The sequence below is a fragment of the Protopterus annectens genome, chromosome 13.part0 (genome assembly GCF_019279795.1).
Source record: "Protopterus annectens isolate FY-2018-M chromosome 13.part0, PAN1.0, whole genome shotgun sequence".
Classification (NCBI taxonomy): Eukaryota; Metazoa; Chordata; order Ceratodontiformes; family Protopteridae; genus Protopterus; species Protopterus annectens.
The window spans coordinates 114,645,452-114,672,726 of NC_056747.1; the positions used below are offsets into that span (position 1 = coordinate 114,645,452).

Genomic DNA, 27,275 nt, shown 5'->3' on the forward strand with positions numbered 1-27,275 from the left:
TAAAGGAATTAGAATCCACTATAGGTCGCAAAAACTTTCTACATATAACGAAAGGGGTTCCGTGCACCATCCCCTCCCAGATACTATAGGTCTCATGGGTGGGTTAATGCCATCTTTATGGACTTTGGGTAACCCATGTATAACAGGTAGGATGGGGTTTTCACTATAAAAGCACTGAAATAAAAGTCTCTAGTAATAATTTCAGACCTAACTAAGTCATCCAACATGTTTTTGACACTTTTAACTCGTCTGAGTATGAAATCTTGATCTATCTGTTTATAAAACTTCACATCACTCAACATATTAACCATAGAACAATTATAATCAACAGCATTCATGGCAATTGCGCCGCCTTTATCTGTTGGCCTTATACTAATACTTAAGCCGTTCTGCAGCCTCTTTAAAGCTTCGCATTCATCCACACTCAAATTATTTCAAAGGCCTTGCATGTGTTGGCCACAACTGTAGTACTTACATAAATCTTCTTCTACTAATTTGTCAAATGCTTGAAGCAGGGGATGACTATTAGGCATATACATACTAGACCTCTTAAAAGTACTTCACTTTTCCATGTGAGCGTTTCCCATCTCTAATTTCAAAGTAACATTTCTAACAAACATTTTAAGGTCAACAATAACATCAGTTAATTGGCTCTTACATGTGGGTATAAAGCCCAAACCTTTATTAAGAATAGATTTTTCAAAAGTGTCCAAAGTCCTTTTTGAAATGTTCCATACTAAGTCGTCCCTACCTGATTCCACATTTTCTTGAATGTGTGTCCATTGCCTTTCTCTGAGGGAAACCTCTGTTTGTCTCCCCCGACTTATTGATCGTGCTCTCTATAGACCCCTTTCTTCTGTAGTGATCGGTAGGGGAAACCGATGAAAATTTACAACTTTGTTGTTCATTTCTGGATCCCTAGTTGTAACTGTTCTAGTCACACTTTTAGGACGAATGTCTGTTAAAGAGGTCTCATTTGCAGCAGTGGGACTGAGTAATTGAATTTCATCCCTTTGTACCACTGAACAGTTACTTTTTACTAAACCAGTTTCAGTCCGTTCTGTTGTAACAACAATTTTTTCTGTGTCTATGGACTGAACATCTTTATTGGCTACTGCATTCAAAGCTACCGGTGTATTTCGACTACCATAGGTAGTCGCATCTTTAGTTCTTGACTGTTTAAACATTGTAGCTCTCTCACCTTGTGGGCCATTATTGTTAACAACCCTAGGCCAAGTGAATACATTACCAAGTTGGAAATCCCTGACATCTCTGTCAATTTTAGCTTTCTTTTGTAACAGTAGCCTCCTCTCAAAAACGGAGACACTATCCAATTGTGCCTCCATAGAAGCATTCACATTAGTCTTATTACACTGTTTATATAAATCCATTTGCTGTTTACGAATAGATTCCCTGAGGCAATCTTCCTCAGGTTTAAAAAAATAATCTATCAACAGAGTCATATATTTCATACTAACCTCTAGATTGAGCAACTGCCATTTCGCCAGGAGGTCGGGGTATTGAGTCCCATAAGTTGGCATTTTGAGTACAAGTAAACCCCTTGGAACAATCTGTTTGGAAATGCATGCTTCACAGTGCTGTCTCTGCAGCTGTAGCCGCTTTAGCATGACAAAATCTGTTTCCAACTTGTCTATCACCCACTTCAGGTCTTCATAATCCGCATCTATAGCCTCATCCACCTCACCTGTGGAAGTGGTTTGGTATGAGAGCAAAGGATTATTAGCTTCAGACACCATGCTGAAAAACCTTTCATAGGAGTTAGAACTAATATCTTGTCTGTGTTGACTTGATTCGGCTCTGCTGTTCAGCTCAGAACCCATCTGCATAACCTCAGGTCTGTAGTTCAATTCAACTACAGCAGATGAACCTTCTACCATGTCCCAGTGGAAAGATGCAGCCACCAAAAAGTAAAGGGAATATACAACAAAAAAACAGGCTAAAATCCAGGGGGTAGAAGCTGTGCTTAAGAAAATAGGAAATATCACCAAAACACAGTATAAAGCAACAGCTACCATGCAGGGTTCAGCCCAGGAAAAAAAATATATATATATATATATATATATATATATATATATATATATATATATATATAGACAGAAGGGAAGAGGGGGTAAGGTGACATGAAAAGAAGGGGAAATAAGTGTGCAAAGTGACAAAGAATAGCACAGATGAACAAATAGGGGTGGATGTGTAGATGTTAGGATGGGGAGACATGGGATGGACAGAGGCACACAGGGGTGGACAAATGGGATGTGCAGATATTAGGATGGGGAGACATGGGATGGACAGAGGCAGACAGGGGTGGACAAACGGTGATGGAGAGGGCTGGATAAACAGGTCCAGTTGGGGAGCGGATCTGAAATTTGCTCCAGATGACTCAGTTCTCGTCAATTCCCTGCCCCTTCACTCTCAGCTACAGCTTTTACCACATCCTCAAGCTACGGCTGGACCAACTCCATACCCCCCATGGTAAGGCATTCCCAGCATATCTTACAGCTATGGTCATAACAGGAGCAGGATATGATTCAGCCACCTGATAAGCACACATATCAGATGTACCTGCAGGGAGGAGAGACAATGGGATGTCAGTCATAACTGAACTTCTCTTACCAATGTAATGGATAAACAGGACAAGTCAGCACCTGTCGACAGAGCCAACTGCTTGGCTTCTAGTCTCTTCTGCCTCCTGCCGTAGGTGATATGCTTCATGTCTCATTCTCCTCACACTGGAAACAGTCACACGGCAGAACTGTAACCGATGTATGGTACGATGCCGGAACAAACAGCGACAACAGTCCCATTATCTACATCCCAAGCAACATGTAGATAACCAGCCCCAACACACCTACACATGGGGACACAGACGCATGAGATGGTTCAATGCACCCAACCACACCACATAACAGCTCCACTCTGGGTACCACAATAAAAGTGGATAACATATTACAAAATTTGTCATCACTATCGCCACCAAATACAGAAGCTGTATACAGTAGCCCACTCATTTGTTACTCCTCAGACAAAGAGCTGGCATATTAAAAAAAGAACAATACAATGGCAGCCACTTACAGTACTATTTTGGGCATTATTGTCAAGCCATCATGTCCAGTGCATAGGAATCTGTGTGGCAGTGTCAACAGTCCATCATAACGATTCCTGCACTGCCCCCCTGACCTGAATGTCAGTGGCTGTGGTAAACACCTCAGCTAGGTCATAGCAGGTACCAAGTTTTTGGAATGGATGATGTCAGTTCTGTTGGTACAGAGAGATAAAGACCTGACTTTAACGCAAATGACATGAATTAGACTAGTGGTTTAGCCCTGCTCACCTCTCTCTTCTGAGGGTGGAAAGAGTTGTGCGCTATGGATACACTCACCATGGTAGCCTCTACAGTGGAGAACAGGGATCATATGGAGTTAATTATCTATAAAGAGAATAAGACTAGTTAAACAGGTCACACAAAGGTGTGGTATGGTTCACAAGTGTCTACTGAACTCCTTCCCCTTCGTTGCTAATGAGCATATGAATGGAATCAGGATTTCAGAGAGCGACGGGAAAAAAAAAAAAGACAACAGCATTCTACAGAATTGTGGCACCATTCTGGGTACAACCCTCCCCCGAGGAATGAGTGGGCCACATGGATCCAGGGGGAAAGAACAGGTCAGAAGAGCAGTGGAATGGGTAAGCTTAATGCTGACAGGAAGGCTGGAACAAAAATAATTTTTTGGTATGGGCCATCACACACAGAAAGCAATGGAAAAAAATGGAAGGAATCTAGTTACATAGCTAAAGGAGCAGAATCTACAAAGTAAGAAACAGTGGAAAAGCGAACAGAATGCTGATGCATAGCTCAGGTAGTAGAATCTACAAATGCTGAAATCACAAAAAGGCCACACCCCCAATACAGCGTTCGTTTTTGGTGGCCATTCAGTGAAAAAGAAATTCAGCTGCAGGAGAATGTGCAGAAAACAATGTACAAAAAAGATAAGAGAGCGTAACAGCCATCACGAGAAGAGAAACGGATGACAAGAGAGCGTAACAGCCATCACGAGAAGAGAAACGGATGACAAGAGAGCGTAACAGCCATCACGAGAAGAGAAACGGATGACAAGAGAGCGTAACAGCCATCACGAGAAGAGAAACGGATGACAAGAGAGCGTAACAGCCATCACGAAGAGAAACGGATGACAAGAGAGCGTAACAGCCATCACGAGAAGAGAAACGGATGACAAGAGAGCGTAACAGCCATCACGAGAAGAGAAACGGATGACAAGAGAGCGTAACAGCCATCACGAGAAGAGAAACGGATGACAAGAGAGCGTAACAGCCACCACGAAGAGAAACGGATGACAAGAGAGCGTAACAGCCATCACGAAGAGAAACGGATGACAAGAGAGCGTAACAGCCATCACGAGAAGAGAAACGGATGACAAGAGAGCGTAACAGCCATCACGAAGAGAAACGGATGACAAGAGAGCGTAACAGCCATCACGAAGAGAAACGGATGACAAGAGAGCGTAACAGCCATCACGAGAAGAGAAACGGATGACAAGAGAGCGTAACAGCCATCACGAAGAGAAACGGATGACAAGAGAGCGTAACAGCCATCACGAGAAGAGAAACGGATGACAAGAGAGCGTAACAGCCATCACGAGAAGAGAAACGGATGACAAGAGAGCGTAACAGCCATCACGAGAAGAGAAACGGATGACAAGAGAGCGTAACAGCCATCACGAGAAGAGAAACGGATGACAAGAGAGCGTAACAGCCATCACGAGAAGAGAAACGGATGACAAGAGAGCGTAACAGCTATCACGAGAAGAGAAACGGATGACAAGAGAGACAGTAACAGCCATCACAAGAAGAGAAACTGATGACAAGAGACAGTAACAGCCATCACGAGAAGAGAAACTGATGATAAGAGACAGTAACAGCTATCACGAGAAGAGAAACTGATAAGAGACAGTAACAGCTATCACGAGAAGAGAAACTGATAAGAGACAGTAACAGCTATCACGAGAAGAGAAACTGATGATAAGAGACAGTAACAGCCATCACGAGAAGAGAAACTGATGGCGTTCCAAAGAGAATGGGAAGAACAGGATAAGGACCAAAAGGTCAGGCAGAGGAAGGCGGACATCATTACAACTTTTGAAAACAGATGGGGACACAAAGAGGGTTTTGTTGACATGCAAACGGGATTAGATGTAGATATACCAACTGATAAGTACATTTCTTTGCACCTGATTGTACTGTACTGCGTTTATATATTTGTCCTCTGTATTCTGTGTGCAGTGTTTGTTTCTCAGGGTAGTTCAATAGCTAGTTTCAGGTGGGGATCATTTTTGCTTTCTTTGGAGTCAGCCCATCTAAGGTCTTAGCCACTGGCCAACACCTCTGTGTTTGGTTACCCGAGGCTTATTTTCTCAGTTGTACTTGTAGTACAAAGACTTGCATTCTGGGAACTTGTGCAGAGCTAACTACCTGGCTGTGTTGGAGTCTATAACCATCGGATATACCAACTGATAGGTATATATTTTTGCACTTGGTTGTACTGTACTGCATTTATATATTTGTCCTCTGTATTCTGTGTGCATTGTTTGTTTTTCCCTCCCTGCACCCAGGTATTGTTGTATTCTTAAATTTGGTGGCTTTGGAACTGCCCCCCCCTGCTGTAAAACTGATTTTGGTCACTCCTCCCATTCTCATCTCATTTGCTCACTCAAATGAGTGCAGCGAGATCATCTGGGAAGGACTACCCTCTTGCTCTTTTTGATTTGGGACACTCCTCCCTGTCCCATCTTATCAGCTCAATCTACTGAGTAGAGAGAGCATTTGGAAAGTCCAACCCTCTTAGCTTCTCAATCTTGAACCATCTTCTTTTTCCTCCATCCCCACTCAAAATTTTTTTTTTTTATTTACACTTTATTCAGATGCCTGTGCTGTAATCAAGTTCTTCCTGCTGTATCACCCTATTTTTGCTGTGTGCTCTTAAATGCAGCAGAATAAAAGCACTTAAACACTTATTACTGCTTGTTAATTGCCGGATTAAATTTATCTGCTATTCTAAGCATCTTAGTTTTGATTTTAGCACTTGTGCTTCAGGCCAGTTACTTTACATTTAAGGTTTTTGTCGTCTACACTCTTGTGGAAAAACCCTCTCTCCACAAGACAACCAAAGTATTTGGAACACTACATCTGGACAATTCCCATCAGTTCCTCTTGCCAGCCTGGTCAACAAGAGCATACAGAGACAGTTTAGGAACTGCCTCATGTACACAGACAGTCCTCTTCTCCTAGCACATAATTCTTCTACTTGCGAGACATGCATCTACATCAGTAACCTGGAGTCCATGCTCTCTTTCGTGCCACAGTCAGTACTCCTGACAAAGAGGAGATTGCCAGCACAAACACCACACCACTCATCACATAGTCAAGCACAACACACACACACACCTTTGCAGAGGTCCTCAATAAAAACTTACCTAAACAGCAGAGACCACCAAAACACACAAACATTCCACACAACACCAAACACATCACACACAGCAGACAACACACCAGTCTCTCACAAACACAGACCATAAAGTAAAACAATAAACCAACACAGCCCATAAGGTGCAACAATAAAACATACATACTTGTCAATGGCAACTCAATTCTGAGACACACCGATCCCCCCTCAACAGGCTCGACAAGGAGAGGGTCACGGTCAGTTGTCTGTCTAGTGCTAGAATCCGCCACATCACGCACGCATTTAGTCTCCACAACAAGTACGACTCTGTCATTGTCCATGTTGGTGTGAATGTACCTCCCTAAATTATATGAAGACAGGCATGATTGAGCTCTCAGAATGTGTCCCAGGCAGGTACGACCCTGGCCCTAAGCAGCATCCTACCTTCACCAAGACTGATACCACAATACCAACAAAAAATAACTGACTTCAACAAGTGGCTTAGTTTCTGGTGTCACTCCAAGGAGATCCAGTAACTGTCTGCCTGAGATAACATGGTTGACGGGCCTCGTTGCTTTGCCAGAGATGGCCTCCACCTGTCACCACTGGGATTCCGGATCCTGGCCAAGGCTCTCGCCTCCCCCATTATGGGTGATCTATTCCTGCACTAATGCACTCGCTCATTAATTCCTGGACTTCATCAGGTCTAACGCACTAGACCAGCTCATCTCATCCCCCACAAGGAAGATAATATGCTAGGTTATCACCAACATGGGTGACCACTACACCACTCCCATAGTATGTTCTTCCCTGGTGAGATCCGATCATCGGACTGTCTTGTCTGAAGTTTCTATCCCACCCAAGCCCCCTCAGCCGTAACAGAGCTAAAAAAACTTCTCAAAAGCTGACTACAACCTCCTAAGGGTCGGTATCTGTAGCTTCACACCACCACCCCCCTCAGAGGATGCAGACAACTATGCTGAACAGTACGCCAATGCAAAAAACAAGCACCTGTACAACTGCATGGACTCAGCCATACCAAACAGAACTAAAACCTGCTCCTCAAGGAAACACAAACCTGTTTGGTGGACATCCTCTATCAACACAGAAGGAAGAAACTCTTGTCTGTGGGTAAAAAGGAAAAAAATCCAAATTGGAAAACTCTCACCTTAGCCTCAACAAGCAAATTAGATCACTAATGAAAACCTCCAAAGCCAATTACGAACAAAACTAGCCTCCAAAACAAAGGCCAACCACAAAACCTTCTTCAGTTACATCAGGAACCTCCATGGCGAGGCCCAGGTTTGTTCCGAATTAGTACTTAAAGTATCACTTAAACTGATCCTGTTCACTTAGCCAACCTGCTAGCAGTGCAAACTTCACCCTCCTGTCCCCCCCAAAGGCCCTTTTGACATCCCCAATACTTGTCGGCATCTCAAATCTCCACAGATCAAGTGTTAAAAGCCCTATCCAAGGCAAAGAACACAGCTTCCATGGGACCTGATGGTATCCCAGGCTGTATTCTGCACCATCCCAAGCAAGAACTAGCTTTGCCATTCAGCATCCTATTCAACCACAGCCTAAGTACAGGGTTCATTCCACCAGAGTGGAGAATTGCCGTTGTCATCCCCTTGCACAAAGGTGGTGCCACTACTGACCCTGGAAACCATCGCCCCATTAGCTTGACAAGTCTGATCTGTAAAGCCATGGACCGTATTATGGATTTCATAAACAAGGACATAAGCGATCTCCGAGTACTTGATTCCACCCAGTTCGGATTCGTCAAGGGAAGATCTTTCCTGTTGAACCTGGTTGACTTCTTTGAGACTGTCACCAAGGCACTGGAAGAGTGAAAGTCAGTACATACAGCTTAACTTGACTTAGCCAAGGCCTTTGACATAATCCTGCACTCGGGCATCATCGAAAGGCCTTTGACATAATCCTCCACTCGGGCATCATCGAAAAGCTAACACAACTTGTAGTAAATCCCTATCTCATCAGGTAGGTGGCCAACTGGCTTATTGACAGGACCCTCGAGGTCGAAATAGACACCTCCACCTCCAACAGCAGACCTGTCACTAGTGGAGTCTCCAGGGATCTGTCCTGAGACCCCCTACTGTTTGCCATCTACTACTCAGGAGGTCCAGGCAAAGACAAAAGGCCGGTGACTGATGGAGTTTGCAGACGACTGTACGTTGGGCACTGTCAATGACTCCCCAAATGATGTTAACATACTGCAAGAGACAGTCTCAGCAACTAATGACTGGAGCCAAAGTCATGGCCTTAAGCTAAATGCAAAAAAATGGGGTCTATATCACGACCTCAAAACGGCATAACACCAAACACCTTTTCATTGACAAATATATGTCGAACTCCCAGATAACCAAATGGCCAGATCACAGATTTCTTTCCCAGGAAATGAAATCGGTAGGCCAGCTGAACACAACACACCAGTACAACCCCCCCCCCTAACTAAATATACTAACTCCAAGATCGCACTACAGTGGGGAAAAGGGCAAATCCACAGCAAAAGCCAACTGCTTTTTTTCCCCTAGGAAGAAAACTCAAGTGATCTTGCTGCTCGATTAACTGGGATTCAACATATATGTGTTGATGAATAAGGTGTTCAGCATTATGCCATTTTGAGGTCGTGCTATAGACCCAAAAAAATGCATCATACCATTCGGCAGAAACACATCCCCTAATGATTACTACACCAACGACAATGCCCTAAACACAAAACCTGTGGTGAGTGACCTAGGTACTCTGGTTGATAATAATCTCACATTCAACCATCATGTAACAGCAGTGGTGAGAAAAGCCTTTTACTTAGTTCATCTCATAAGTAAAGGTATTGCCTCCAGAAAAAAGTAGGTTATTACCTCTCTGTAGTACTCCCTCATTAGACCAATAATTGAGTATAATGCCCCATTTGGTATGTTCCTCTCCAAACATCTGCACCAACTGGAAAGGCCACAGATATACCTCACAAAGAGAATCCATGACCTCCAACACCTGTCCTATGCGGACAGGCTCAAATCACTATCACTCTGCTTGGTATGGTATAGATTGCTCAGAAGTGATCTGTCTCTTGCCTACAAGACAATCTCAGACTCTGCCCTACTAGAGATGCTCCATATCCGTAAATCAAACTCCTCGCGTGTTACCCACTCAAAAGGCCTGAATCTAATATGCAACATTAACAAAACCTGCTAGAGATGCACGTTTCTCTCCCACAGAATGCCCAGTCTCTGGAATACACATCCCATACACATCAAGCAGAGTACTTTGCGGACCCTCTTCAAACGCAACCTTGAGTGGATGGGAAACCACAAATCTGTCCTAGGGGTTCCACCTGCGTCCTTCACTGACAGAGGTGACAAGTGCTGACTGGGGTTTCTTTTTGGGATACACTCTTGGCTAGGCTTGTAAGGGCCCGAGTCATTAGCCTAGTAACCTCCTATGAATAGATGAAATCAAGTACTAAATGCAGAGTAGGTAGCAGAAAATGGAAAAGGTTACTGTGGGAAATTGTGAAGCTTAAGAACACAGTAAAAAAGTGTGGATAGTCGGAATAAAAGATCAAATGAAATGTGCAGCAGCTGAAATATATGCAGACAATCTAGATTTTTTGGCTAACTATATATTCATGTGTACATACCCTGGATGATAGAGGAACACATGAGCTATGTTCACTGCAACAGACAAGCTCATACCAAAACTGAACTTGTGCCAGAAAACTGATGACTTCTGAACACTGCAAAAAAAAACTATTTACGGACCTTGTCAAATGCCACCATTTCTCAACTTATGGGGGGGTTCAAACCATACACAGTTTATATGGCTGTAGACCAGTAAGAAACTACACAACAGAATGTATACATGCATATGTACTTGGATATAAGAATTTATTAAATGTTTTCAGGAAGCTCTGTAACATTCAAGAACTTCAAGAAATTTTTGTTTCAGTTTTAAAACATATACCTATGCGCCCCAAAGCTGGAAGTAGGGAGGACATGCTTGATTGTAGAATACAAATGGCAGGTATTACTAAATGCCTAAAATGATTCAGGTTTAAATATAAATTTTAAAAGTGGCTTAAAAGGTTAAAAAATATGTTTAGGGACTATTTAAATGGAAGTATCGTATATGTGTGCATGCATTGTTCAGTAACACGTATGGTATTTTGAAAAGCCTTGCAGTGAATTATGATGCGAAACGCATGGCAAGGGAACTCTGGCAGTACCTGGAGGACTACAATTTTATATCAGGAGTAAAGGCTGCAGGAAATAGCTGGAAATGTTTCATACGTCAGGTCCTTATGGCCCCTTCAGCGGTTACCGATTAAGTAGGATGAAGTCTTGTATTTTCCTATGTGAATGTATTTAAAGACAAATGCACTTAATTGGTGTATGTAGGTGTGTCATCATCTGATGTTCATTTTTCAAGCATTTTTATGTTTTTTTTTTCTCATATGATGCTTATTTTTCAAACATTTTTTTTTTCTCTGAGGCTTGAGAGAATCACATATACATTTCCAGGGTTTGTTTTGTATTGATAACATTATGGTCAAATAACATTTCTATCACCATCAAAGAACCATAAAATAAAAAGTAACAATTGTCCACATACACCATTACATGCACCACGATGGATTCCACATTTGCAGTAGAAAAGGAAGTTGAGGTTTACAAAAGCAGTAAGAGTACTAATAATGCGTCTTCCAAAAGTGTGAAACACAAATGGAAAACTAATTCAGCAGAAATACGTGCTCCCTTCGCATAGCCTTCAAGTGAGTTTTTGGGCGATTTATTGATCCCGCTAGTTATAAGCAATAAAAATAGGTGAGACTAGTAATGGTGTGGAAAATATTATATTGGAGCAAAAGGGTTTATTTTTAAACAACTTCAAATAGAGTTGCTTCAGTATAAGAGAAAGCAATAAGATTTATAATATTTTTTTTCCAGTTTAAAGCATAAGCGGGTCCCCTTGGTGCTCAATAGTTCAGAAAGTTCCTGCTGGATGCTCTTATGGTCTCAAATTTATGAAACACTGGAACAAACTTAATAAAAAGATTGGCTTGGGTCATTTAAAGTAGCTGATTAACCATTCCCAAAACTCATTCAAATCTGTAGGTAATAAATTAGAAATAATCTTTGAGAAACTGATTCTTGCCTCCACACCAGAAAAAAGTAAGGAATATTATGATTAGTTTTCATATTAAGTTAATAATAAAAGCAAAAAGATGAGTAAAAATAAATGTATGTTTTTAAGAGGCATAAATGATTACAATAAAGAAATTAAAACAAGAGAAGAGACAGAGGAAGGACATAACGGTAACCAAACAGCACCGTTGGAAGTGGTAAAGGACATCCACGAGTAATCAACTGAGGCATTTTGTTTAGGTTCAAAAATGAATGAACATCTGAGATCACGGAGATCAGAAGAGAAAACAAAACATTTGGCACAGAATTTAAATCTAGAAGTATTGGTTCACAACAACAGCAATTATCACATTCATGGCAATACCACATTGAAAAAATGTTGAGAAAAAAAAAAAGGATCAGATTAGGTTATAGAAGTGTTCCACAGAGACAGACAGGGAGCAGAGAAAATGAGTTGGGCCGAAGTAGCACAGACAGCACCTCTGAAGAAGGGAAGGCAACAAAGGGCAAACGGGAATCGAAGGTAAACATCCCTTTGAACTTCAAAATATTTTATTTGCCATCAAGGATATTGTCCCAAACTGAACTATCAGCACTACAAAAAGGACAGGTTTACTGGATAAATTTAATAATGCCAAGATATTTACACAAAGGTTAAAATTAAAAGTAATATTTTCTAATGATTCTAAATAAAACTTCATCAAAGAGGTAAAATCGAGTACCTTAAACCTTTCTTAATCCTGTTATTCAAGCTTTTGAAAACAAGTACGAGGTTCATATTAGACAACTGTCACCTTCTAACTTTTGCAACAGAGTTTTAATCTTTCTAAAGTAGAAGGATACTCGTTATTTTCCCTAATGATAAAACCATCAGGTTAATTAAAGCTGATAAGATAAGAGCTACTATTACTATGATTTATGAAATTATTATTATTTTCAGATCAAGATTTTTATGTTAAGACTACTAGAATGGGTTTATTAAAAGGTTGCAAGAATACTGATCCATGGTTACAGAAGCATGTGTATCAAGGGCTGATAATACAACAGATATAATTTTTCCAAGCCTCATATCTGAAACTAGGTACAATTTTCAGTATTCCAAAAATACATTGATTTAGTTACCCTTTGTTGACTGAGTTAGCCCCGCTAGGTTAGTAGTCTCAAGAGGAGACTCGAGGTGGTATTTATACTACTATGGGAAATTTGGCTAAGACATCAGGGAACTTCCAATACTTGTTATTGTTTCGAGTGACACCCATTTTAGAGGGGCACTTTCTGTTCCCATTCCAGGCACAGAGGCAGGCCAGAGAAACAGGGAGGCAGATGGAGAGAAAAGTGGATGATGGGATGGTGAAAGTAATGGAAGAAAAAGCAAGCATTGAGACCAAAGAATGTGTGTGCAGGATTCTGAGGAAATGTTTCAAAGAAATCTGTTTTATGGAGAGGAGTCAAAAATAATGTATGTATAATCACAACCCTCCAATCAGGAGGGCTGCAGGATGACTTAAATAAATGGTGGTGCAGAGTGAGACAACAAATGAAGGAGATGTTTTCTGGGAGGCCATTATGGATAAAATACAAAAGGAGGATGCAGAGAGAATCCTGAAGAATATTGGTGAAATGGAAAATAAAACGTATACAGTGAAAGTAAAGAAGGCAAAAGCGGAGTAGCAGAAGAAAATGAAAAACAGATGTGGTAAGGATTCAAAGTAAAGAAGGCAAAGAAATGGACCGGTATGAAGTGTGGGACAATTTAATAGCTCCTTTACGTGTATATGAAGCAACAGCACTTATTCTTATTAACAAAGAGACATTTTGTGACATGTTTGAGACTTTTTTCAATGGATTTTTTTTTTTTTTTTTTTGGAGAATAAAACTGTAACCCATGGAATCTTTTTTGTCATAAAAGCATTTAACAGGGAAACAAAAAAGAAAATTATTGTACAATTGAATTCTGACCAGTAAGAGAGACTTTGAAAGCACATACAAAAACATTATGTAAAAAAAAGGACTGGATGTTTTGCAAAGGTTTATGACAAAGGGGGTTTGTGGTCTGGTGGCTGGGACTGTAATGTGTTAAAAACAGAAAGAAAAATCATACATATACCAAGCATGATAAATGTGGAGGGGAATAAGGGTGTCATAAAATACTGTTGACAACCTAAAAGGTGTTTTTTTTGTGGGGGAAAAAAAGGACATTTACAAAAGAAAATGTTGCATTTCTGGGGAAATGGGACACGATACAAAAATGTGAATCGAAATGCTATAAATGTAACAAAATTGGACTTTATAAATGGATTACAAAAATGCATACAGGAGATCACATACTACAAAATAAGGTCAGCACAGTACCTTCTTTGGGAAATTTGAGGAGAGAAACAGGCTGGCACTAAAGCTACCCACTGATGAGAAGGATGCTGTGCTCACACTCAGTACAGAGAAGGAAGGTGAACCCCAGGAAGGCTGCTGGCCCAGACAACATACTGGGCAAGGTGTAAGGCTGTGCTGATCAACTGTGCACAGTACTTAGAGATATTTAACATCTTTCTTACCAGTGCAAAAGTACTCTCATGCTACAAGGAAACAAACCATTCCATTGCCTAAGAAAACTTCCCATTCAGCCTTAACAACTACACACCAGTCGCTCCGACATCCACGGTTATGAAATGTTTCGAGCAGCTGATAAAAGCATTTGTCAATGGGTCTACCTCCAGATTTTGACCCTCTGCAGTTTGCTTAAAGAGCCAACAGATCCATGTCCGATGCCATATCATTAGCGTTGCACAGCTCTCTTGAACATCGAGAGTGCAATGACAACTATGTGAGGATGCTGTTCATAGATTTCAGCTCACCATTCAATACGGTGGTACCAATGCAGCTGATAGTAAACATTTCTGTAACTGGACTCTGAACTTCCTGGTTGAGAGGCCACAGAGAGTAAATTCAGGTAAAAACACATCAAAGTGTATCAAGATTACTACTGGGGTTCCACGGGGATGTGTTCTCAGTCCACTGTTATTCACCCACGACTGCTATGCAAATCACAAGCCCAACCATATCATCAAGTTTGTTGACGATACCACAGTCATGGGACTCAACACAAAGGAGGATGAAAGACCATACAGAGAGGAGGTGGGATCGCTGATCAGATGGTTTGAGGGGGAACAACCTTGACTTGAATTTAAGCAAGACTAAAGAGATTATCATTGACTTCAGGAAAAAGAAAACTAACCATCCAGTGCTCAGGATCAACGGTGAGAGTGTAGAGAGGGTCAAGTGTACGAAATTCCTAGGTATGCACTTATCAGAGGCTCTCTCACGGTCGAGGAACACCAGCCAGCTGGTCAAGAAAGCATAACAATGCCTCCATTTTTAAGAAGGCTTAAGAAAGCTAAGCTCCCGCCTCATATCCTCTACACCTTCTATAGAGGTGCTATTGAGATTATCCCCACCAGCAACTTCACAATGTGATTTGGAAGTTGAACAACTACAAAAAGGAAGGCACTAGAGAGAGCGGTGAGGATCGCAGAGAAGGTAATGGGTACCAGTCTTCCATTGATACTACAGAGAGCGGTGAGGATCGCAGAGAAGGTAATGGGTACCAGTCTTCCATTGATACAACACCTTTACTTTGCAAGAAACATCAGAGGGGCCAACAAAATAATTATTTATTATACATTTGTTTACTGGGAGAGTCCAACTGGGCATAAAACCCTTTTTCAGCGGAGGTCAGGGGAGAAAAGCTCCATTGTTAGTAGACAATTTTGTTAACAGAAAAAGTCTTGCAATACAATGAAGATAAAATAGTAAACATTCATACTGGTAAAGGACTAAAACAGAAAGTTGGCTGAGTGGAAGACAGGACCCTATAATGTTAGGTAACAATGCTTCTAGAAGACAGTTTATACAATAGTAAGAGGTAACGATATTGTGAACAATGAGTACAATTAGGATACTTAGTTATGTATGCAGGTAACATAGCAAAGTGAAGACTTAACATGTGCTAGATATTAACAGGGAGAAAACAGTAGTCATATGACTTGAATTCATTGCTCATTACATATGCAATTAAAATTAAAAAAAAAAAAAAGCTAGTCCCATGGTTTGGGCTACCCATTCCCACTACATGTACAAGTCCAGGAACTGGTAAGATGGGCATTAATATGATCCTTGAAGTTTTTTAAGCTGGTTATAGTTCTGATCGAGTGGCAAGGCATTCCACAGTTTAGCAATGGAGTAGGAGTATAGAGAGTTACCTGAGCTATTTTTTGCTCCTGGTTACTTCAATTAGTGCTTTTTTAGTGGATCATAGTGGATGGGTACTTTTATGGGGGTCGAGTAGGCCTTGTAGAGCTGGGTTTTTTGGGGTTCATAGAACATTTGGTGAGTGGTACAGTGTTCTGTGAGATGAGTTGGTGGGGTAGTTCTAACCAAGATAGCCATCTTACGGCCTTACAATGACTGGTTCTAGGACAGCTAGTGGCAAATTTAGCCATCTTATTATAGCTGGCATCTAAATGGTTAGGTCTGATTTGGAGAGGTTGGTAAGGATGGGTGAAGCGTACAAGTAAAGTTGACAGAACATGAGGTATGGCTGTAGTTATTCTGCAGTTTGTGGTTAGGTAGTTTTTGCAGCTGTATAAGGTACATATTTTATTGTGTACTTTTTATAGTCTGGGCAATGTGCAAGATGAACTTCAGATTCTGATCTATAATACAAGAAGTTTGGTGGATGTTACTGGTTCAATCAAAGTATTATTGCTGGACGTGATATTGAAATAAGTGGAATGGGTTTCGAGTTTAGTGGGGTGGAAGAGCATAAGTTTGGCTTTATAGCCAGGGTACTGTTTGGCTAGGCTTATATAGGCCCTAGGCCCAATAGCCTAGTACCTACCTATGAACCTATTTGGGTATAGGATTATAACTGGGCATCTGCCAACCATGATTTAATAGCATTGAAGGATGTTTGGGTTATGTTCTGTAGTTCAGATAGGGTTGGGGCAGAACATATGACCATAGACCGTAATACAAGACACCAAGCATCTGGCATCAGGTAGAAAATATTGCAGCATCCACTGCAGGACTATCGGGCATAAGCCCCAAAGAAATTGACATTAAGTAAATCCCCCCCCCCCACAAATACCTACAGTCTGTTGTGTAATATACAACACACAAATTCCAAGGAAGTGCAATACTTAATTGTATCATCCTTATTAAGCACAACATTCGACAGACAACTTAAGCAATGTGCAATCTGTAATATCTTTTTTATTTAAATGGGGCAGTTATTATAACTTAGGAGAGGGTATACTTACTCTGTATTCACGTGTTGGAAAATGTTTTGCCCTTTTGCGCAGGTACTGGGAGTAGGATTGTATATGTAAGTTGTGTTCATTCTTTTACTTGTATGTGTTGTTTTGCTTTGTTTGTAATCTCAAGAAGGAGCCGAGGCATGAAATTTTGTTTAGGCTACATGTGTGTGGTCCTAAATGACAAAGTTTACTTTGAGTCTTGAATTTTTTTTTTCATTTATATGGGGTTCTAGATGAAACCCAATAAAAGAGGAGTTATTGTATGTAAATAAAAGAGCAGGTTTGGGGTTAATTAAAAATAGTGGTATATGCTTCTTCAATAAATTTGTACAAACTGTTAAAGTGGATAAATGAAAAACGATGAGAGATTGGTAGTAAAATTGTATAAATGCAAGTATGATAAATTTTGGGGTATGGTAAAAAAGAGAAAATAAAGTGTATAAATGAGGAAATAAAATGTTACCAAGAAAAATAATTTTGTGGAAAATAAAAATTGATGATATAGAAAAATATAGAAAAGTATGACACAAGAATGTAATGATAAAACATTACTATGTAAAACCATGGGAAAATCCAACAGGTGCAAAAATTAAGGCTATAAAACTAAGAGGCAGGAAATGTGCCACAAAAAAACAATAGAATATGTTTACATTGTCAAGAAGGAGAAGCTATGGAACATGTTTTTGAAATGTAAGAGGAAAACGTTATGGAAAAAAAATCTATGTAAAGACAATTTGTTGAAGATATAAAAAGTGGATAAAATAAACATGGATATGATTAAATATGAATATTATAAGAACAGAAGTAAAGATTGTGTTAAAAGAACAGATAAGTTATTTATGTTATATTGATTATATGGAATGAAAAATAAATGAAATTATATTTAATGGTAAATGGATTTTAGCAACAATATTAAATAAAATCAGATTGTAGTTATGGAAAAAGGAGTGGGGCTCTAATTGTGTAAACAGACTTGCATATTTATATGTCTGTACATTTGTAAATATTTGTAAACATGTAAGTAAATCCCTACTCTTTTCAGCAGTTGCCAAGGGATCTTTTGCATCCACCTGAGCTACCACTACTCAAGCAGCTAGGACCTTGGTGGTCTCATATGAAGTATAATACACTCAGGAGAGCAGCACCCACCCACCCCCACCCCCATAGTTCACTGCAGTGCCAGCAATCCCCCGTACAAGAAAATAAAGAAAATCATCCATGGAGATAAATTTTCACTGAAAAGAGCTCTAAGTGAGAGCTATTATCCATTTTATTGATAAATCCTTGAGACAGGCAATCAATAATGTATTGATAAAACCCTGAGAGAGGCAATCAATTAAAACCCTGACAAAGGCACTCCTTGTAATTTATGAAGATATATTAAATGATGGGCCTCACATGTACTATGCAAATCCTACTTAGACATACACCTTAAATGGATTGTTTACTTGGGCAGGGTATGTAATTTATATGGCCATATGCTTATGCTGTGATCCATTCTACATAAGGAAGACCAATAGAAACTATGCAGCAGAATATATAAACATGCATATGCAGCTAGAAATAAGAATTTATTGATTGCTACAGACTGCATACCCAAAGCAATCAAAAATTTCAAGAATTTTTTTCCAGTTTTAGAATATGTTCCTATGAATCCCAGAGGCAGGGATAACATGCAGACAGTGACAGATATACATCACAAAGAAAACCATTTTTGGAATAGTCTTCTCGTCCACATAATGCAAAGTACTTCTCCTTCACTATTTAAGACATCATCTGGATGAATTCACACCTGGTTTAGCACCCTTCTCGCTTATAAATGGGGGCAGCATGAAGATGTCCTGCTCCCCTTTGAGTTATCCGTACTTAAAATATGTTCTCAATGGGAAAGTATGGCTAGGCTTCTAAAGATACTCATGGATCAACAGTCTAGTAAACACCTGTGAACCTATTATTATGCAGGATTAAGTGGCAGGTGTTATTGAATGTCATATTTAAGTGGTTGAAGAGTAATTATTTTTAATGTGATTAGTCACATGATCATGTTTAGGGACTATTTAAATGGAAATACTACAGTGAAATTTAAGTCTTATGAAATTATAATATAAAATGTGCTAAAAGATGAAAGCACTTAAGTGGTTCACATAAATCATGGTATGAAATGTTTTAACACTAATTATCCAGTGGTCTTTAGTTTTCAAACCATTGCAATCTGGAAATACATAACTATGTACTAGACCATCCATCTGCTGACTATTACAAGCCTCGTCAAAAATCCATGTTCAAAAGTTCTTTCCAACCTCAAGGAGAGCAAAACAGAATGGATTAGGGCAGAATTTGCAGTGCCCATCCAATTGTCTAGGTTTATCTTGAAGATGACAACAGAGCTACTCTGCTTCACATGTTGTGGAATTTTATTCTAGAGATGGAAAATATATTGGGATACGTCACATGAACGTGTCTTATTTATCTGCTAATGAATGCTTAGGTCCACTAACTGGGTATCGGAAGTGCAATTTACTCTGCAAATGAACAGGAGGTCAAAGGGGATTGGATCATTTACAGCTTGAAAGGCTAGACACAAGTTTCCAAGGAGGAATCTGTAACAGACCGAGTACAGAGACAAGGCTGACAGTGTGACCTGGTTGTTATTAATCTTTCAGATTTCTCAAGTTTACAGAAGTACATGCCAAAAAATACATTATATTCACCAGCAGGACTGATGAAGTACAAGTACTGGGGAATTAGGATTCCCCTGGAATATGGGTCGGATTGTGAATAACAATGCAGAGCTACTACTTTTGATGATCCAGGTATTGAAATTAATCTACTATGTCCTTATGGTTGTGTTGGGTTCATTCAGTGGATTTCAACATTATATTCAGTTTGTAACCAAAACACTTGGTCACAAAACACCAAATAGATTGCGCTCCCAGTCAACAATAAAGGATGACTTCTGTAGTTCAATCAAATGCAGCCAGGAATACACCAAAACAGTTTATTGCACAAAACGATCCAAAGTACAAACAATAGTCCAGAGCCTAGGATTATTTTACTTCCTCTATTACCCCGAATTTGAAATCTGCATCCTTACAGACCAAAACATGTCTGTACATAGCATTATTTTCATTGTGTTTGTTGATGTCCCTCACATGTTCATATATTCTGGATCGTAGGTGTCGTTCGGTCTTCCCAACATAGTAGCTCCAGCAGACCTTACAGAAAGCAAGGTATACAACCCCTCTCGTATAGTAGCTACTATAAGTTTTGGCAACCAGTGTTGTTTTAAGACTGGGTATTTTTATCTCCTTTTAACCTGCTATAAATGCACACTGCGCGCATCTACCAAACTTGAATGTCCCACATTTTTTATTAGCTCCATATATATTGTTGGTCTTTTTCTCTAAGATGTTCTTAATATTCCTATTCCTCCTATAACTGTAACTTATATCATTTTTAAATACATCAGTCTTGATGGCCATTTCCCTAAACATTTCTCAGGTCTCATTGATACATTTTCTAAGCTGTCCTATCCCTTGATAATATGCAAGGATCAAGTATAGTGTACTAGAGACTTTATTCTTAAGATGGTTATGATTACCCCCCACCATATCACGGACACTACCATCCACTTCTTCATTTACTGCATAAACATGGTTACTTTTAACTAGTAAAGGGGTATATTTATAGTTACTTCTACCTTTTTGAACCTGGTATTTAACACCGTGTATCAAATCTAACGGATATCCTCTCTCCTGAAACATATTGCCAACAAATTCAATCTCTTTTAGGAATTCAGAATCATCCAAAATCATCCTCGCCATCCTAATCATTTGTCCCTTTATAATGTTTTTTAATATATAGGAATGGTCACTATCAAAGTGTAAGTAGGCATTGGAAAAATGCTCCTTTCTGTATATGTTAGATTTGTAACACTTATTTGTGTAATCCTTATCTAACCTCACATCCAGAAAATTTATAAAATCTTTTCCTATATCGTGAGTAAATTGTAGGAATGACGTAGTTTGATTAATATATACAATAAATTCATCTATCTTGTCAAGTGGCCCATTCCATACAATTTATCAATACAATCCATACATTTATAGCAGGTCAAAAGGAGATAAAAATACCCAGTCTTAAAACAACACTGGTTGCCAAAACTTATAGTAGCTGCTATACGAGAGGGGTTGTATACCTTGCTTTCTGTAAGGTCTGCTGGAGCTACTATGTTGGGAAGACCGAACGACAACTATGATCCAGAATATATGAACATGCGAGGGACATCAACAAACACAATGAAAATAATGCTATGTACAGACATGTTTTGGTCTGTAAGGATGCAGATTTCAAATTCTGGGTAACAGAGGAAGTAAAATAATCCTAGGCTCTGGACTATTGTTTGTACTTTGGATCGTTTTGTGCAATAAACTGTTTTGGTGTATTCCTGGCTGCATTTGATTGAACTACAGAAGACATCCTTTATTATATTCAGTTTCACAAACACAAATTGGGTCAGAGGGTGGCAAGAACTTTTAAGTGCGTTTCTTAAAGGTGTATATGGCTAGGCCTCTTGTGTTGTTCCCTATGCATGTGGGTGGAATTCAGCCTACCATATTAAGTGATTCACAGTTATGGGACACAGATCACTAAAAATAAGTTATTTGGGCTGGATGTGAAGGCGTGCAGGGCACTGTGACAAGATTTAAAAATCTAAATGCCCCTTCCTCCATACTATTGAACATTATACAATGACCCCTCATTAATATTCCAAAACGTGCACGCTGACTGATTTACAACGGGCACGCTGACCAGACTTATACTAATGGAAAAAGGTCCGGTCGCCCAGACTTTTTCCATTAGTATAAGTCTTTACTTTTTTTTGTGTTAGGCAGCAACAGAGCAACGGAGAATGGAAGAGCTCCGCTGCTGTAATCTCACTATGTTAAACTCGTTTAACATATTGAGATATCTTAAAAAAAAGCAACGGAGATCTTCCTTTCTCCGTTGCTTTTTTTAAAGCTGTCTTGCTATGTTAAACGTGTTTATTTATTTATTTAATTTTATATTTGTTGACCAGGCTAGCCTGGATATATGTTCATTTTCATTAGAGGCCCGAGGAGTAAAGCTCTGAGAAAAAAGAAAAAAAAAGAGATTTTTTATACATAGAGTCCACTAAAAAAAAAAGCAGTGGAAAACACAAAACAATTACATAAGTATGCAACCGATTAGCAAAAATGTTTTAGCAACAGTTATTATGCTACACATAGGAAAAACATAGTTATTTACAGTTTGTATAAAAAAAAATAACAAAAAATTTAATGTACGTGAGTTTACACAGCACAGTAAGGAGGTAAAACAAATTTATTGATTCAAGTCAAACGTAGAGGGTTGAGAAGTATCAGAAAAAATTTTAGCTGAGAAATATTTAGACAAGGGAGAATAGTATCAGTCAGGATTGGAGCAGGGGCAGAGCCATTGGTTTATTGGTTTTTAATGAAGATTTTCAATTGTTTCTTGAAAAGGTTGGTGGAAGTAAGGGATGTTATTTCTCTTGGAAGTTTGTTCCAAGTATTGCCAACAGCATTTGCGAACAGGCAGGCCCCGGATTTGTTGTTGGATTTTATGGTGGCTACTTGTAGCTTTTGCGGATCTAAGGGTTTGGTAGATATTTATAAGAATTGAAAAGGTTAGATTATGGGAGCATTTGTAGGATGATGTAAAATCTTGTGGATAAAAATGAGTTGCTGGAAAAGTAGTCGATTTTGTACTTCCAGCCATCCTAAAAGTTTAAGATTATGGCAATGGTGGGTATGGAAAGGGGCACCGGTGGCAAATTTGGCTATGTTGTTGCAGGAGGTTGCTAGTTTATTCAGATTACTTTTGGATAGGTTAGTATTGCGGTGGTGGTGCTGCGGTAGCATTGTCGCCTCACAGTAAGACGTCCTGTTAGATTCTCAGCTAAAGCGTCTTCTGTGTGGAGACATGCGTGAATGGGCATACCTTCGTTGAAGGTTGTGCGTCAGGGCTGGCAACTTGGTACGTAAAAATCTACTGCCAATCATTAGCGGACCAGAGTTCCGCTGTGGCGACCCCTAACCAGGAAAAGCCGAAAGATACAACAAGTATAGATAGGGGAGGCGTAGAGTAGGGTGGAAATGAGGTGGGTTTGGGCAATAGAAATCTTAGCTGAGGCTGTGAGAAAGGACTTGATTCTATAAAGGAATCCAAGTTTTCTATTAACTGATTTAATAGTTGAGTTAATGTGTAGGTCAAAGTTGAGATTGTTATCTATTGTTACACCCAGGAGTTTGGTGGTGGTGTGAGGAGCGATTTCTCTGCCATTATTTGATGTCACTATGAAATTGATTGGGGGGGGACTTCTGTGTGGGAGTAAACAGTAATAATTTCGTTTTTTTGGGTTAAGGAGGAGACATATTTGATGGAACCAGTTTTCAACTAAGGTAAATTATGTTTGTGTATTAGTTTGGAGTTTTGCCAGAGAGGATGTGGCACATATCAGAGTCGAATCATCGGCATATTGAATGCATGTAGTTTGGGGAAGGGAAGTTTTCAGATCATTAATGAAAAAGGATTGGTCCTAGAGTTGATCCTTGTGGGACTCCCAGGGTGACTGGAAGCCGAGAGGATAGATTGTTGTCCCACAGGACTGCTTGTTTTCTGTTTTCCAGGTAGGACTGGAACCATTCTATTAATTGAGAATCAAGAGAAAATAATTTAAGTATACCTATCAATAGTTGGTGGTTAACCATATCAAAGGCCTTTGAGAGGTCTATGAAAAGAGCAGAAGATAGCAGGTTAGTATTCCTGTTTTTATTAATGCAGTCTGTAAAGGATGGAAGAGTAGTTGTGGTACTATGGTATGGCCTGAAGCCGTGTTGGCAGTCCACTAGTAGGTTATTTTGGAGGAGATGATGAAGTAATTGACGGTGGATACATCTCTCCATAATTTTTGCTGGAGGGGGGGGGGGGAGAAGGGCTATGGGGCGGAAGTTTGATTCATTTGAGGTACCTCCCTTATGCAAGGAGATGATATGTGAGACTTTCCAGATGGATGGGACATAAGATTCCGAAATGGTTCCATTTATTAAGATAGAAATAGGGTAGGCAAGTACACCAGCTGCAATTCGCAGGTATTCAGCTGGGAGGAAGTCAGCTGATGGTGTACATGGTTTAAGTTTAAGAAGCAGGGAGTGTATCTGAGATGTTGGAACAGGCTGGAGGTTAAATGTCTGGGGCAAGTTGGTTAGTGAGGGTGAACTGGTAGTGGTAACAGGTGGTAAGGTATTTGCTAGTGATTGGACTGTTTCAGAGAAAGATTTATTAAAGGTGTCAGCAATTTGGTTGGGAGAAGTTTGAGTTAAGTTAGAGGGGGTCAGTGTTTTGGACTGTCCTCGGTGGAGTAGTTTATCGATACCTGACCAGAACTTTTGTGGGTTTTGTTGTTGGGTCTGTTGGAATTTGAGGTAGTAGTTTTTTTTGTCAAGGATTATAGATTTTTTAGTAGTATCACAAAGTTGTCTGAAGTTTAGGTGGTCAGTTGGGTTTTTAGTTTTTCTCCATTTAGACCAGAGTTTATTTCTTAGTCGAATGTTTAGCCTTGTGTCCTTAGAGAGCCAGGGAGACTTAATGGTTTGATGGAAGCCAAAGAGGTTTACATGAGTAGTTGGGTTGGCAGAGGTACAGCCATTCCAATCAATATTAGACTCCAAGGAGTGTGGTTTCTTGTGGTAGGGACATGGAAAGCCAGCTAAGGGTATTTTCGAGAGTACTGATGTTATTACCTGGGGGGATATATGAGCAAATAATGTATACAGCTTTATTTGTATTAAATTTGGAGCTTACGGGTTAAAATTTCTGCATAATTAGGTGGTGGTGGATGTTAATTTGGAGCTTACGGGTTAAAATTTCCGCATAATTAGGTGGTGGTGGATGTACATCTAGTGATGTGACCTTCAATTCTGATTTGAACAGTACTGCGACCCCACCACCCTTTTTAGTTAGACGGTCCAGTCTGAGAATGTTATAGCCTGGTGGGACAATGTCATTGTCTTTATTTGTGGGTTTAAGCCAAGTTTCAGTAAGGCATAAGATGTCAAAGGAATAGGTGTCTAATAGGGCATGTAACTGGGTAATTTCGTCATTTACACTTCGCATATTGAGGTGAGCTATAAGTAGAGAGTTTGGGCTTTTTGGGTGGTTGAGGGGAGTGGTAGTATTGGCTGAAGACGTATTAAGGGTGGTAAAGTTAGGACCAGGGTTTGGGTGGATGTCACCATGTAGCAGTAAACAATTGTGAGGGTTAAATGCTATTTTGACAATTTTAGAGAGAGAAGTTTAACATAGCAAGATAACTTTAAAAAAGCAAGGGAGAACTTCCTTCGTTGCTTCCTCTACACAGAGCTCTGATGTACTGCATAAGCATATGCAGTACATCAGAACTGCTCCAGGATACTGGACAGCTGAGGAAGGGCAGCACGGAGGCATTATACAATGCAATTATTTAAGAAAAGTAAGAATTTTTTTCTTAAATAATGTCATTGTATAATAGCAATAACCCGCTTCTGGGTGTGGGTAATGCTGGATTTACCCAGGTTGTCTTTGTTTGGCCACTCGGGCTTCACCCTTGTGACCAAACCACACCAACTGTAGGTAAATCCAGCACTACCCTCGCCCAGGTGTGGGTTATTGCTTAAATAAACCACACTGGTAAGAACAGAGAAGGCTAACTTACCGGTCAGAAACAACAAGGTTTTCTAACATATCCTACCGCCGTTCTTCTCCTTATACCAGAGTTGCGATTTATTAACATTCTTTCAAAAGCTGTTTTTGCTGTAGCATACAATGAAAATGTGTAAAAAATGGGCAATTAACGTAAGTTAGCACGTGCAATTAAAAAGCTATGTAATGCCATCATTCCCGGATATACCTAGGAAAGAATACAAATACTATTTCATTTCTCTCTCTCAAACGCACACCCTACGTTTACAACAGAGCCACGAAACAGAATGTTCTGTAGGTAAAGTATGCGACATATAATGTATGTACCGATTTGTTTATATCGCGCAAAAATTTTGAACAGAAACACACCGCTGCTTAACTCAGCCCCCCCCCCCCCAATGACAGATCAGTCCACAAATGTATCAAATAACTGAAGTACTACACAGGGATATACTATTAAAATGCATAAAGCATTCACACGTCCTTAGGCAATATCTGCAATTACTACAGGATTTAATTAAGTGGCGCAAAAATGAGGAACAACGCTAAAATGAGTCTGGGATAATTTACTCAAAATTGGGCTAGAGTAAGAGAATGTATTAATACAGCATGTACTGTCTTTAATGAAGTTAAATTCCAAGCAAATGCAATGAATGCTGTCTCGCTGCATTTTTAAATGAAACATTAGGAGGGGTAAGCGGTAATGCTATATATATATATATATATATATATATATATATAAACATGAAAATATAGACCAAGAAAGTCTGCACCAAAACTTAGGTTCCCATTCATTTCAAGCATCAAATGACAGCGTTCTAGTCTCAGAATAACCTTCATGGTGGGAGGTGGCTGACAGATGGTACTAGAACCCAATGGGAGAGTGAAGAATACTAAAATGGGAGGGAACATACATTTTCTAGCCAATTGTTTGCGAAACACATGCAATACACGCGTGTGCTCCAATTCTAAGAGAGTAACTTTTTAAATGGAAAATCCATTTCAGTTTAAAAAATAAATTCAAACAACTGATGTATTTACGGCCACATAACTTACCGGAAGCACCTTCACTGCCATTCAAAAACAAAAAGATTGCAAGTGTGATTTTAAACAGTCCCAAGCTCAGCATCTGCCGCTTCATATTTGACCTACACATGGACAGCATTTCTCGGGTTACAGGTAAAGCGTCATGACGTCAACATAGTAACGACGTTGACCAATCGATCGTTGAATCGCATAAAGTAGCGAAATTCTGGTGCCAAATACGGGGATTAGATTTATAGTCTGGAGAAATGTAATAATGTAGTGCTCTAATTGTTAAAAAGAGAACACGTGAAGTAACTGTCTAGTAGTTTGTTTCTAACTGTCTGTGTCCTGTTCGAGATGCAGCATGGTTTTATTTTTCCTTCCTAGTTGAAGTACGCTTGCTTCAGTGCTTCTAAAATTACAACACCGAGTTTACTGTCTGGTTCAGAAAACGCCAGACTGCTGTTCAAATCCCCATGTGCCCGTTTAACGTTAGTACATGTGGATGTATAGGTAACGTTAGTACACGTGGATGTATAGGTTCATACTAGGCTA

General features: G+C 39.7%; 1 protein-coding gene across 2 annotated transcripts in view; it reads right to left on the minus strand.

The window, feature by feature from the left end:
* CD320 (CD320 molecule) overlaps positions 1–26,957 on the minus strand; it is a 279,707-nt gene extending 252,750 nt beyond the window's left edge. For both annotated transcript variants that reach the window (XM_044090684.1, XM_044090683.1), the window contains exon 1: positions 26,751–26,957. In XM_044090684.1, coding sequence (XP_043946619.1) covers positions 26,751–26,859 — 109 coding nt within the window. In that variant the 5' untranslated portion in view covers positions 26,860–26,957. The remainder of the gene's footprint in view (positions 1–26,750) is intronic.
* Positions 26,958–27,275: the final 318 nt, after the last annotated feature.